The sequence below is a fragment of the Ranitomeya imitator genome, chromosome 5 (genome assembly GCF_032444005.1).
Source record: "Ranitomeya imitator isolate aRanImi1 chromosome 5, aRanImi1.pri, whole genome shotgun sequence".
In the NCBI taxonomy this organism is placed as follows: domain Eukaryota; kingdom Metazoa; phylum Chordata; class Amphibia; order Anura; family Dendrobatidae; genus Ranitomeya; species Ranitomeya imitator.
The window spans coordinates 48442333-48457636 of NC_091286.1; the positions used below are offsets into that span (position 1 = coordinate 48442333).

The following is a 15304-nucleotide window of genomic DNA, read 5'->3' on the forward strand; positions in this document are numbered from 1 at the left end:
GATATAAGTATGAATCAGGGTGTTATCCCAGCGAACAGCAAAGTTTTGTAGTAGACTATCAAAAAGATTCGCAGAACCATGGTCCAGCGGCCACCAAACCAGAGCCATGAGATCTGCCCTCCTACCTGCCGCCATCCTCCGCAACTTTTTTAACTAGTAGCTGCAACGCAATGTGATGAGTGTGTTTTGCCACAGCAAAGACATTGTGGCAGCCTACTAATCAGGATAGACACTTGGGATGTCTGCAGGTTGGAGGATGGTCTCATGGTTCTGGTCCGGGGCCAGCCAAAGACTACCAATGTCACTGCTGGACCAGGATCTTAAGAATCTTTTTGATCACCACTAGAGATTGGTGAAACCGAACAGCAAAGTTCGGCGTTCTTACCGAACACCTACTGTTCGGGCACGGACACCGAACATGGACTTCACCAGCAAGTCTGTGTTACTGTTTGGGTTCAGCCCCCCAAATAACTGGGTGTTTGCCGTGCTGTCATGTGCATGACAGCACGGCAAACGCTGCTTCTGATTGTCGGTAAAATCATCACCCTGCCTAAAACTGACAGCTGAGGGTTGCAGCTCCCAGCTGTGAGTTTTGCCTGGCTGGTTATCAAAAATGAAGGGGAACCCACACTGTTGTTGTTGTTGTTTTTTTTTTGCTTTTTTTCCCCCCCCAATTATTTACAGTGCAGGCGCTGGCTGATGAATACTCCCATCAGCCACTCCTGCTCTTGCTGTTATTAGCGGCAGCAGGTGATGGCTGATGGGAGCAGTAGTCTCATCAGCCGACACCAATGTCCAGAGGTAAACGTTATGCCTCCGATCGCTTGCTGTCTTTTGACAATGTGGGAGCTGCAGCTGTCTAACCAGCGGTGATGGTTTTAGCACCGATCAGAAGCGGTGTTTGCCACGCTGTCATGCACATGACAGCGTGGCAAACACTGGATGTTCATAAGGGTACTTTTCTGGTATCCAACCCCGAACTTCTTGTAACTGGTCAGCCGAACCCGCCTGATCTGAACATCCAGGTGTCTTCCCATCTCTAGTCATTACTCTTGCATAGGCATGGTGTAACCAGAGCCAAAGCTGTACAGGAAATAATTCTAAATACTTGCTTGATCCTCTGTAAATATAAGCACCCGTTCTGCGGAGGCAGCAGTTTACTCCTTTTATGAGACTCTGTCCTAGTAGCAGTTTATTACCAGGGAGTGGCATTATGTCTCACTAGGCTTTCTTGTAGACCTGTGTGAGCTTGCCATTACATGTACAGTTGGTTTAGGTTGATGAGGCCAATAATTTTTGTGGATTTTACAGGTTTTATGTAAGTAAAGCACATATATTGTATCTATACATTTCTGCAAATCTAATATATAAAGCTGAATATGTGTGTGTGTGTGTGTATGTATGTATGTATGTATGCATGTATGTGTGTATGTCCGGTATTGGCATCTGCACCGTCGCAGCTACAGCCACAAAATTTTGCACACTCGCACGTCTGGACCCTGAGAGCGTCATAGGCTATGTTGTGAGGCGGAATTTTAACACCGCGCGTTCCAATTCCCCATACAATTTTGCCCCTATCTACATAATGGGGAAAAAGTGAAAGGAAAAGTGTTGGAGGCAAATTGACAGCTGCCAGATGTGAACAAGGGGGACTTAAAGAGTGAGAGTGATGGCACCAAAGAGTATATACCGTACAGTTGCTAAGGTGGGGCCCCGACATGGGATACTCACCACACACGGGGATATGAACACACACACAAAATGCGCCACACACTACCACGAGCTTGAACACATATACCACCCTCTGCACACATTTCACCACACATGCACCAACCTCGCCACATAAAAGTCGAAACACAAAAGTCGCCGCTCAAAACTCACCACGCGCAAAACTCGCCACATGCAAAAAATAGGCTCACGCAAAACTCGCCACGAGTGCAAAACTCACCTCATGGAAAACTCGCCACACGCAAAACTTGCACATGCGGAAAAATTGCCACATGCACAAAATTTGCAACACATGCAAAAGTTGCCTCACACAAAACTTGCACATACTCAAAAGGCACCAGACATAAAACTCACCACGTGCAAAACTCGCCATGCGCAAAACTTGCTGCACACAACTTGCTACACTAACCTGTCACATGAAACTCGACACACAAAAAGTTGCTACACGCATGTCACCACACAAAACTCCTCTCACAAAAGTCGCTACATGCATGTCGCCACACGCAACTCAACACACACAACTTGACACATGAAACTCGCCCTAAAACACTCGCTCACAAGTCTGGTATTATCCTTCAAAAATAAAAATCTGATTAATAAGCAGACAAACTACAAGAGCAACAAATGTACCATATAGGAAATACGGCAGCTGTCAGTCACATGACCTGTCTATTATGTGTATGTGTGAGCTAATATATACTGCCAGGGGGAGGGCTTCCTGTTGGCTGGGGATATAGCAGGCTGCGAATAGCAACCAATCACCACTCAGCTTCTATTTTGCTAAAGTTAATTAATCTGAGCTCTGATTGGTTAATATAGGCAACAAAGGACATTCTCCGTATAAGAAAGCTTGTGTGAGGTAATAGCATGTCAGTTAGGGTGTGTTGGTGGAAAGGCTGATGTCAGTCACATTACCTCTATGTGAGAGGATATAGAAACTGCCAGTTACAGACTATTTTTACCACAATAATACCTCATAAGAAAAAAAGGAATTCCATGGCACGAATGTCAGCTGATGCGAAAAGAAAAGCTGCATTACGGGCCAATGAAAAATGTGAAGACCGAGAAACAAGGCTGACACACATGAGAACAGCAGCTGCTTCCTCAAGAGCCAATGAACTTTGAGGAGAGGGAAGCGAAGCTAAGCCAGCTGTTGAGTATTGGAGATGCAAGGCACCAGTAAACTCAACCACTGGACAGATCACCTTCCCAAGCAACTTTTGTTGCATTGTGACTTCCATTGAGGAGTTGAAAGCAAAGGTTTTTCCAAACATTCAACTCCACTTCAAAAATTCTGGCTGGCTGTGTGAAAGGACTATTCTAGCTCCCAAAAATAACAGTGTCAACAAGATCAATGTTCAAATTCTAAATCTCCTTCCAGTTGTGTGCACAACCTACAAGTCAGTGGATCCAGTAATAGACCCTGCTCAGGCATTATTTTATCCAATTGAGTTCCACAATTCCTTGGAGCCACAAGGACTTCCTCCTCGCAACCTCTTCCTAAAACCTGGAGCACCTATTCTGCTATTGAGAAATTTAGATCCACCAAAGCTGTGTAATAGAACAAGACTCTTGATTAAGAACCTGTTTCCACATGTAATTGAGGCAACCATTTTGACAGGATGTGCCACAGGAGAAGATGTTTTCATTCCAACTATTCCTCTCATTCCATCTGATTTGCCTTTTGATTTTAAACGCCTCCAGTTTCCTGTTCGACTGACATTTGCTATGTCCATCAGCAAGGCTCAGGGACAGTCCTTGAAAGTAGTTGGAATCGATTTACAGTCTCCATGCTTTTCTCATGGTCAATTTTATGTGGCCTGTTCAAGAGTTGGAACAGCTAAAAATCTATTCGTCTTTGCACCTGGAGGAAAAACTAAGAATGTTGTTTATCAAAAGGCTCTTGAATAAGTTCTAGAAGATTACTTCACATTACTTGGCCAATTTACCGTAGTTAAATCTGTGTGGAATATCTCTGGTGTTGAAATATATGTTGTGAAATTTTTCTATTAGCTTAGTTTTTGCCTTTTAATAGTTACATTTCTATCTATTTGTTTTGTGGTTTTTGTATGCAGAATAAATTTTTGCTAACACATTCTATTTTGCTAACAGCAGTTATTAACCCGGGTGAAGCCGGGTAGTACAGCTAGTTTATTATAAATTTAGTGTTAATTCCTCACTATCTTCAAAAGGTTCCGGTCATATTGTACTGCACTCTGATCTAAGGACAACATGGTATAAAGAAGGCGCAACTAGTAGAATATTTTATAGGTTTGTTGGAAAAGATTTAGTATAACTTGTATTTTATTCATTAAAATCCCAGCTTTTTGTATGTGGATGGTCCTAGTCAGTGATTGACGGTAGAGATTTTTCCCAGGAGGTTTGATTTGAGGATAATAACTTAATTTAATGTCCCTTATTCTGTTCTGGGGTTTCTAAAGACCCCAGAGCATAATAAACGTGAAATGAAAGAAAATCCTTACACTCTTACTTACTCCTCCCCGTCGTACATCCAGTCCTTTCTCATATCTCCTTATCACCTCCATGAGAGCTGATGTGACCTGAGAGGAATACGTCAGGTTATGGCATCACGAGATTCTAGCGCGCGCATGCGCAGAAGCCCATCGGTGATCAGAAGACGCAAGGTTTTGAAGATGCAGGAGGGACCAGAGAGCTGAGTGGCAAGGAGAGTGTAAGGATCTTTTTTTAGCTTTTTTTTTTTAAAAACCTTTTCATGGTCTTTTTATTCTACAGGAAAATGGTGGTTATCGTCTTGCTGAATCCATGTGCAAGCAAACTATGGCAAATGTGGATTTTTGTAAAATTTGAGTAGCGTTTCGGTCTGTTAGCTGCAGATTTAAGGTTATAGCAATATGAAGGTGCCCGGACGCAGTACTGAGAAAGTTTCACCATGAAGAAAATGAGCTTTATTCCTCACGGGCGCCGCTGGCAGTTGTAGTCCCTGCTCACTGCACTGATAGCGGCGGCGGTAAGCGTGCCCCACCACTGACTGACAACGCCGCTGCAGGTGATTGACAGGTCTCTTCCTCGTGTGTGTATAGGGATCGCCTTATCAATCATCTGCACAGTGCTGGGGAGTGCCCGGCCAGTGCCGCTGACCCAGTCTTCACAGTATACATTCTCCGTGCCTGGTGGCCATAGTGCAGCCAGCATCAATCGTCTGTCAGTTTCCCTTTATGTACGCCCGAGCTCCACGGATTCTGCCGCTCTTTTGGTTTTGCGCGGTGCCGCTCTTCTGCAGGGATTTGTTGCTTTTGGAGCATAGTTTGTGTAGGCAGCACCCAGATACAAGGCGGCTTTCATCTCACACCAGTCTCCAACACAAGTCCTGTCAGGCCTGACTATTATGTGGGAGGTATTGAGGCAAAGGTGTATTCTTACATCAGGAATGCCGGCCCTTCTCTTCCTCTCGCACAAGGCAAGATCTTACAGGAAGGGTCTATTCTTTTTGAGTTGTTTTTTTTTTTTTCTTTTTACCGTTGCACCAGGTTTGAATCTTGCAACAGAAGCATTGAATGAGTTCTCGTTCTGCCCCCACCTTTATTTGTCAGGTGATGTGTAATACTGCGCTCTTTAATGTGGTGTAACCAGGTTTCAGGGCATGGAATAACGCCATGTTGCCTGCAGATAAGGAAAATTTATCCTGTAGTCAGAAATGGAATTAAGTAGCAAAACCTGAAGCTGCGCAAACTCCTCCGCGAGGTGTCATCACTGACGATCCAATATTACCCGGCCGGTGCATGGAAGAGGAGATCAGCAGCTCCTAGACGCCTCCGCTTATCTCCACGGCTTGTCTGGGACTTTTCTCTGAATGTGCAGTTTTTTATCTACAGTTCTTGATGATTTATTTTTTGTTTATCCGGTGTGTAATTGCACACATGTTCAGACATGGCTCCAGCCCCTCCTAAATGATAAGAGCAGGAGAGGGATAATTGTAAAATAAGGCATTCACCTTCCTTGGAGATCACACTCCTCCATGGTTATAGGAGGGAATGCAGAAACCAGAGCGGACGTGTGAGGTCTACTGTCAGGATCTCTGACCTGAGCTAAAAAGCTGGAAAAAATTAGAAAACGAATTCAATGGAAAAGTGGAAGTGTCACCAGTGGCAGCAAATCTGACACCAGCTTTTATTCTTAAGAGAGGTGACCACCAGTTCTGCGGACCTCACCCCCTTCTCTAGCACTTCACTCTTTATCATATAAAGTCACTGTGAGGTATACTGATAGTACCGTATATTACAGAGGGCTCCTTTATTAGGACAGCCGTCATCACTATCTGCTGATCACGATGAATTCATCCAGCAAAACTTCCAGGAATATACATTCATCCGGGGGGTCAATGAAAATCATTCCCAGCTCAAGTCTGTCAGTGAGAGCTGGTGATTTTCTGGGCAAAAGAGAGCGGTGCAATAATGGTGGAGCTCTTCTATAACCATCCAGCGCACCGCTGCTCTGTCTCGGCATGCTGCTGAATGGTTGACATGACTGATTGAAATTCTGGTCTGAGCCGAGTGGTTTCCAATTATTTGCCTCTGTGGCTTTTCCAGTGTCTGAAAAAGGTCATTTATATAAAGTGATAATAGATGATTTCTCACAACAAGGCATCTGATATGATACGCACAGGGATGACTTTTTTTCAGCATTCTTTAGCGTGTTTGCCAATTTTAAAGGGAACCTGTCACCCCGGTTTTTCAGTCCGAGATAAAAATACTGTTAAATAGGGCCTGAGCTGTGCGTTACAATAGTGTATTTTGTGTACCCTGATTCCCCACCTAAGCTGCCGAAATAACTTACCAAAGTCTCCGTTTTCGCCTGTCAATCAGGCTGGTCAGGTCAGATGGGCGTGGCGACATCGTTGTATCTTCCCCCAGATCTTGCATGTATTTCCGTTGGTGGCGTAGTGGTTTGCGCATGCCCATCTTCTGAATCCATTGGGCAGGAGAAGAAAAAACGCGCGATCGGCGCGATTTCCCTGGTGATCTGTGGGGGCGGCAGTCTTCCTGAGGCCACGCGTGCGCATATGGAGTCATCTGCTGCCCGGGGCTTCAGGAAAATGGCCGCGGTATGCCGCGCGTGCGCAGATGGAGATCGCGGCGGCCATTTTCCTGAAGCCGAGTTCGCATCTCAACTTCAGGAAAATGGCCACCGCGATCTCCATCTGCGCACGCGCAGCATCCCGTGGCCATTTTCCTGAAGCCCCGGGCAGCAGAGGACTCCATATGCGCACGCACGGCCTCAGGAAGATGGCCGCCCCCACAGATCACCAAGGAAATAGCGCCGATTGCGCGTTTTTTCTTCTCCTGCCCAGTGGATTCAGAAGATGGGCATGCGCAAACCACTACGCCACCAACGGAAATACATGCAAGATCTGGGGGAAGAAACAGCGATGTCGCCACGCCCATATGACCTGACCAGCCTGATTGACAGGCGAAAACGGCGACTTTGGTAAGTTATTTCGGCAGCATAGGTGGGGAATCAGGGTACACAAAATACACTATAGTAACGCACAGCTCAGGCCCTATTTAACAGTATTTTTATCTCGTACTGAAAAACCGGGGTGACAGGTTCCCTTTAATAGTTTAGATCAAATGTGGTGACAGATTCCTTTTAAACCTGAACTCTGTAACGCTTTAGTATTCAACCATGGAATATATGTAATTGGAATTGCATTCCTGCTCTAGGAAATAGGTTAAAATCACGATACTTAGCGCATGAATTGGCCAATTCATGTGTGCCCAGCAGCCATCGACAAGGCGACCTTCTTTGCTGGGGACCCAACCTAATATGGTACCTCTCCTGGGCAAGGACAAGGTGGCTTTGTCGATGGCTGTTGGGCATACATGAATTGATGTGCTCAGTATGCTCATTTTAACTTATTTTTCAAGAACAGGAATACAATTCCAATTTCATGTATCCCATGTTTGCATACTATAGGGTTAGAGTGCAGCTTTAATTTTTCGGATCCAGGTACATGTCTGCTTCAGAGCAGGGCTTGCATTGCGAGCTCCGTTGCAAAGTTTTTTTTTTTTTTTTCGCATTGCATTTTTTTGTTAAAATGCAATTTACAGTTGTGTGAAAACCCCTTTATGGATTGTATCGCTCTGCATGATACCCAACATGAATGTCTGTCTAGTTAGCCTAGCTCTGGAAAGATACTCTCACACTTTTATTTGCTGAAGACACTCAAACTCAGTATTTTTCTTCAAACTGGGTCGCAGAGTGCTTTTCAGGGGTGTACCCTGAGCGAGCCTGGCTGGTCTATAGTCATAATCCTGTTTTTACATATTGCTTCGCTTATTTTACTTGCACCCTTTGCCACATAAATGCTCATAAAGCCTCTCGTCCCTGTTTTTTAGCAGTGATCAGATGATGATTATAGGCTGAACACACTATTTATATCGTCGGCAGCACCTCTCCCAAAGTAAGCAGAGGATGAGCTGCCGACAATATGCAAATTGCTTGTGACCGAATGACTGATTTCATATGTTTGCTCCGTGTTGCATAAACTCTCCATAAAATATTCATAGTTCTTCATCTGTTGTGTAAGTTCCCCCTGGCACTCAGTACAGTACAGAGACTTCAGTAGGTAATAAAGGGAAACTCCATTTCTGAAAGGTACACAATGTCTAGAAATAAAGTGGACAGGAGAAGACGGTGTCCATGGGTTTTGTGCCCATTATGTCTTTAAATGGACTTTAGTTGCTCTTTAGAGGACACATGGGGTGATGGGTGGGGTCCTAGTGGTCGGACCCTCATCGATCTAGCAGTTAGGACCTAGACTGACTGGCTATAACTGGATAACTTGATGATTTTTCCTGGTGATCTGTTTCGCTTTCAGCTGAGCGCTGGAGCTTATCCAACGTTGGAGGGGGATGTAAGTATGTGTTCCCTCACAGCGATTTTACACTGTAGATTTGCATATACAAAATCTGCCTTGTATTGCAGTAGCGGTGTTATAAATGAGATTTGCAGAAATCTCAAGCACATTCCACGAAAAGAAAAAATCCACAGTGTAAATTAACCCGCCCTTCCTAATGTCAACCTATGTGTGACTAAAAGAAGCACTCCTCCTCCTCCTCCTCCCATCATCGTTTTCATACTCTTAATACATTGCAATCATCATATTATATAGCACGGTGTACTTACAATTGCTTATTTTGCCTTTCTACCCAGCTAATTCATCTCTTTTCTTTGCTCTATGTAAAAGCAAGAAGTATCTGTGGCTTGCATGAATCATTCCCCTCTTCAACACCCCCCCATGTACTTTTGCAGTGACTCACACAAAGAAAATTGACCTCCTGTTTCTACATATAGCAAGGATTCAGCTAGTCAGCTTTTATATCATAGACCCAATGGAAAAGAGAAGAATTAGCTGGTTAGAAAGGCAAATGAGCAATTGTAAGTACACAGTGCTGTATAATGTGATGACTGCAGTATACTATGAGGATAAAATCTTTGACAGGAGCGCTTTTTAATTGCACCTGTCTGCAGCAATATGCAGTTTTACTGCCGTCCTCAGCATTTTTATTGCGGTAGGTCCCCAGCAGGTCATGTACAAGTCCTATAAGGATGTTTTTGACTTGCTGCAGAGAGAACGATGATCTGTGCAGCGCAAAATCCTTATGCTCCTTTGTCGGATTTACAGTGCAAGATTGTAGTGAAACGAGCGAGTATGGACATTAATCCTTTTGTCAGTTGGACTTGTGGCCATTGTCTTACAGTCCTAAAGTGATCGAGAATCAGCCGACTAGACGAGAAGTTGATTAAAGATTTTTTTAATACGATGCCACTCGCAGACTTCATCTCCCATAGCCTTCAGTGATGGGTCATCTGTAGTTATATTTTCTTCCATTTCTCTCAGGGTTCGGCTGAAGACACTACTGGAACGCAGTCACTGTCCGGATTGTTAAATAAGTGTAAAACTGCTCAGGGGCAAAGGTTGGTGAACCAGTGGATTAAACAGCCCCTAATGGACAAGAACAGGATCGAAGAGAGGTAAACGGGAACATAAGTGCTTTGTGCCTGGCATCAGCCACTTGCTTTTTTCCTTCTTTTATTTCCTATTAAAAAGTGTATCAAAGACGAAAGAAAAATTTAATTTTTCAACCTGCCCAAGTTCCTCTAAATGTTTTTTTATCATTATTTCTAAGGCTACTTTCACACTAGCGTCGGAATCTCCCCGTCGCAATGCGTCGGGGAGAGATTCCGACGCTAGCGTTTGCTGCATTGCACAATGGGTGCAGCGGATGCATTTTTCCGGCGCATCCGCTGCCCCATTGTAAGGTGCGGGGAGGTGGGGGCGGAGTATGCGCGGCCGGAAAAAAGCGGTCCGTCGGGAGAAAAAAACGTTACATGTAGGGTTTTTTTCTCCCGACGGTCCGCCAAAGCACGACGCATCCGTCGCAAGACGGATGCGAAGTGTGCCAATCCGTCGCAAATGCGTCGTCAATAGAAGTCTATGGGGAAAAAACGCATCCTGCAAGCACTTTTGCAGGATGCGTTTTTTCTGCAAAACGACGCATTGTGACGGATTTAAAAAAACGCTAGTGTGAAAGTACCCTAACTTAAGCCTCTTTCACATTTCCGTGTTTTTTGTTTCCGTCAAAATCCGTCGTTTAGTGAAAAAATACAGATCCAGCAAATGTTTCTGCTGTATCCGTTTTTTTTCTCATAGACTTGTATTAGAGACGGATTGTGACGGAAGGCCTCACGTTTCATCCGTCATGCGCTGGATCCGTCGTAAAATTGCTGTCCGTCGGGCGGAGACAACGCACAGAGGAACGTTTTTTGTGTACATCGGAAAATTACCCAGCGACGGATCCTGCGCTGTCGTCTTTGGCTATAATGGAAGCCTATGGACGAGACCGCAGGTCATCACAGTTCATTGTCTCGCAAGGCATCACTGGGAACGGGAGCATCGGGAAGGCTGCGGGGGACGCCGGAAGGTAAGAATATCACGATTTGTTATTTTTAAAATTATTTTTAACATGGGTTGTGTTGTGTATGCGTTTTCGCGGAGAAGACACATACACAACATGTGCACATAGCCTCGACGAATCCGTCAAAAAACGGACCCAGTGCCTCCGTTTTTTGCAATCTGCACAGGATCCGTCTTTTCAACATTTTGACGGATTGTGACAGATTGTAAAAAAACGGAAGTGTGAAAGAGGCCTTACATTCCCATAAAGTGTATTGTTTTCAGAAATGCTCCTCAGGTCACTTGTCCATCTCTGATGCCGTCCCCTTCTGATGATGATCCATTCAAATAGCCATGATACTTTTTACAAGATCGAATGTAGTGTCATCCCTGGCGTCCTGCTTACGGGCCGGTCTTGTATTCCTCTTGTACCGCGCATGTACCTATTCCAGCGTTATTGATGTCAGGTGACCTAATTGGCGAATATCCCCTCTGATCATGGGTTCTGCAGCTTCTTTTATGGCTTTGAGCTCGGCACAAAAGAGCGTTTTCTGGGTTGGCATGTGAACAAAGCTGCGTGTATAGGGGTCTGCAAATCTCTGCAGCTGTCGTAACTCTGTGAGTGGGGTCCATGAATAGTAGTGTCTCGCCCACCATAACCTACCTCACTGTTAGTGGCTTGTCCAACGATGCTGTGAGGCCTTACAGCAGATAAAGGAGGTAAATGCTGCAGGAATATCCATGTCTGTCTTTTGTATGTTATGTAAATCCTCAGTAAATACACTGTTATTTCCTGTTTTAACTTGTAACCCCACGGATATCTTATTGCTGTGGCATGATGCCAGCGGATGGCATGAATCAGCAAGGACTACCGGTGCTACCTGCGTGACCTAATGAGATGTAGCTTAGGTTGTTATTTTGCTACTCGCTGAGCATTTACCTACTTTATAATCTCTGGCTTGTGTCCTGTTTGCATACAGCACCACTATATAATGCTAGTAAAAGGATTTCTTTAACAGGGACAAACCAACTGCTGCAAAGAAAAAAAGTACTGGCATACCCTGAAAATGAAATGCCAGCTTGATGTTCTAGCTGAAAACCTGAGGCTTGGAGGTCATCTTTATTATTATTAGCCTTCAAGGGATTTTCCAGGCTTCTGGTATTGATGATCTATTCTTAAAGGGAACCTGTCACCTGAATTTGGCGGGACTGGTTTTGGGTCATATGGGCGGAGTTTTCGGGTGTTTGATTCACCCTTTCCTTACCCGCTGGCTGCATGCTGACTGCAATATTGGATTGAAGTTCATTCTCTGTCCTCCATAGTACACGCCTGCACAAGGCAAGATTGCTTTGCGCAGGCGTGTACTATGGAGGACAGAGAATGAACTTCAATCCAATATTGCAGCCAGCATGCAGCCAGCGGGTAAGGAAAGGGTGAATCAAACACCCAAAAACTCCGCCCATATGACCCAAAACCAGTCCCGCCAAATTCAGGTGACAGAGTCCCTTTAAAGGGAATCTGCTAGCAGGATTTTGCTATGTAATCTGTGAATAGCATGAGGTAGGGGTTAAAAAAAAAACCCTCAAAAAACATCATGTCACATGTTCGGCTGTGTGCTATTGCTTATTTACACTGAAGGTTTTATCGCCTGGTGATTATCATTGCTGTGACAATCTGGAATTTGCTTGGAAGTCCAACTCCGCCTCCTTCTGTGATGGGCAACTCACTGTCTATAGATATACATGGAGAGCCTGGTGGGGGCAGCTTTCTCAACTCTGCTGCATTGCAAAATCTAAAAACTGTGTTAGAACGACTGCCCCCATTAAGCTAAGTGATTCATCTTTGGATTCAGTGTCTCTTTGCCTACATCATGCCACTCTCAGACGAGTTGGCAAAAACCTGCTGACAAATTCCCTTTAAGGGGCATTTACACTGCATGATTATTGTAAATGAGTGCTGTTAAACCGCTTGTTTCACTATTATCTTGCCACTTAAACAGTCTGCCGATCACGCGATGAGCAAGCAAAACTCCCATTCAGCAAGTGAAATGATCTTTTGTGATCATCGTTTTCGGCAGCACATTGTCCTGTGTAAACAAGATTTGCGCTGCCGAGACCTACGGCATCCTATGTGTACTGAACAGTCTCTATTACAGATCGCTCAGAGCGCATTGTTTGCTTGTGTAATTCAATTGATTGCCGAACGTTAAGTTTACCAATTGCAGTTGTATCATGCCACTGGTTGGCTCGTGTAAACAAACTCTATGAATAGGTAATCAAAATCTGTTTCTTGGAGGGGGATCATACACCTTGTAGTTGGGGGTCATACACCTGGTACCCCAGCTGGGCAGGTGTGGGCTTGGGCGGGTGTTGGGCTTGGGCGGGTGTTGGGCTTGGGCGGGTGTTGGGCTTGGGCGGGTGTTGGGTTTGGCGGGTGTTGGGCTTGGGCGGGTGTTGGGCTTGGGCGGGTGTTGGGCTTGGGCGGGTGTTGGGCTTGGGCGGGTGTTGGGCTTGGGCGGATGTGGGCTTTGCAATTTGTTTAATTTACAATAGGGCTCTGATTTATTTGCTCTCGGCTTCCCAGCCATCTTGTTTGCCTTCACACCCTGTGTCTGAACCTGTACAGGAATTACCTGACCTCTGTTGTGATCCTTCATGGAGCTTTGAAGTTCAGCCGGGTCATGGCTTTGGTTTGCATGTTATCATCCTGCAAGAACCTTTTAGTGTCCGCGTCAGCCTGACCATTACTCCAGCTTTACTTTTCCCTTTTTTAGAGGTCCCATAATCGATCTTGAGGTGTGATACCTCCACCACATGAGGAGCCGCCGCGTCTTAGCGACTCTGTAGGGGACTTCTCCTCTATGACTCCCATATACCCTAACTTCTGGAGACAGATTCACAGGTCTGACTGTCACCATCCTAGCGGGGATCACCATGTCCGGACTGGGCAGACTGGTTCAGTCACAGGGTCCTCAACCAGCAGCCATGTTCCTGGGAGGGGGCCGGAATATTGAAAAAAAGGCAAACCTCACTGCTCAAGTGATTATGTTCTGTTAGTGCATTATATTAGTATCTAATACCTATGTATATGTGTCTGACCTTTTATAACCAATTTGCCACAGTTTAAAAAAAAAAAAAAAATCAAGCAAAAAAACAAACAAAAAAACAAAAACTTAGAAGAAATTACAAATGACTCTGGCGGTGAAATGGTTAGACTGGTATTGTGAAGCACCAGCAGCCTGGTAATCGTGCGCGATTCCAGCAGACAGATGCAATCTTTAAAAGAAAAAAAAAAAGTGATTTTGGCCTTAGTTTTGTTTTTGATGCTAATTTGAACTTATTTCATCAAGGAGCAGAATCCGCAGTCGTCCATTACAGGGAAGTTCACACATTTCAATCCCTGATGGTGCAGTTTATATATTAGTCGTCCATCGCCCTCTAGTGGTATGTAGTCAGGTTACAGGAGTTCAGTTTTCAAAGAAATGTCATCAGAAAATGACTTATTGTTTTTTATATGACACGATCTCCTTTTTTTAAGCACATAATCAAATTTAAGTTTAATCTTAAGAGGAGGAAAAAACAGAAATCTTACATTTTTCACCCAGGCTATATAAGACTCCCGTTTCCTGTTTTGTCCAGATTTATTTTCAGCAGTCTCATTATCATCACAGACAAGATTGCAATGGCAGGTAACATCTCTGTATACAAGAGATGGCACAGCTCACCTCCTCCTCCTTACTGCACAATTACCTTTGCCTGAATGACAGCATTCTCAATAAATATATCAATACAATTCAGTAAGGTCGGGATCAGTCCATTGCTGCTAATGTCCATGTGCCCAACAGGAGGGTGGGTGTCTAATAATAGGCCTAGTGGACTGGGTGAAAATTGAAAAAATAAATAAAAATTATATATATACAAATTATATATTTATGCAAATATATATTTGTAAAAGTGTCAAAATGTTATTCTAACCTGTATTGAAACAGTATTAAAAATCTGGTATTTTTCTTATGTCCCATTCCCTTTAACCCCTTCCCGACCCATGACGCCACATAGGCGTCATGAAAGTCGGTGCCAATCCGACCCATGACGCCTATGTCATGGAAAGATCGCGTCCCTGCAGATCGGGTGAAAGGGTTAACTCCCATTTCACCCGATCTGCAGGGACAGGGGGAGTGGTAGTTTAGCCCAGGGGGGGGTGGCTTCACCCCCCCGTGGCTACGATCGCTCTGATTGGCAGTTTCACTTTCAACAGCCAATCAGAGCAATTTGTAATATTTCACCTATTATAACTGGTGAAATATTACAATCCAGCCATGGCCGATGCTGCAATATCATCGGCCATGGCTGGAAACACTAATGTGCCCCCACCCCACCGATCGCCCCCCCCAGTCTCCCCGTGCTCTTGTCCGCTCCCCCCGTGCTCCGATCCAACCCCCCGTGCTCCGATCCAACCCCCCTGCACTCCGATCCACCCCCCGTGCATCATCCACCCCGCCGTGCTCCGTTCCACCCCCCCGTGCTCCGTTCCACCCCCGCGCTCCGATCCCCCCCTCCATGCTCCGATTCCCCCCCCCCACCCCATCATACTTACCGATCCTGCCGGGGTCCGTCCGTCTTCTCCCTGGGCGCCGC

The 15304-nt window shown here is 45.0% G+C and overlaps 1 protein-coding gene across 1 annotated transcript in view; it reads left to right on the forward strand.

Moving 5' to 3' along the window:
- Nucleotides 1–15304, forward strand: part of MSH2 (mutS homolog 2) — a 160614-nt gene that overhangs the window by 14481 nt on the left and 130829 nt on the right. Inside the window, exon 6 of the mRNA XM_069768645.1 lies at nt 9611–9744. Coding sequence (XP_069624746.1) covers nt 9611–9744 — 134 coding nt within the window. The remainder of the gene's footprint in view (nt 1–9610; nt 9745–15304) is intronic.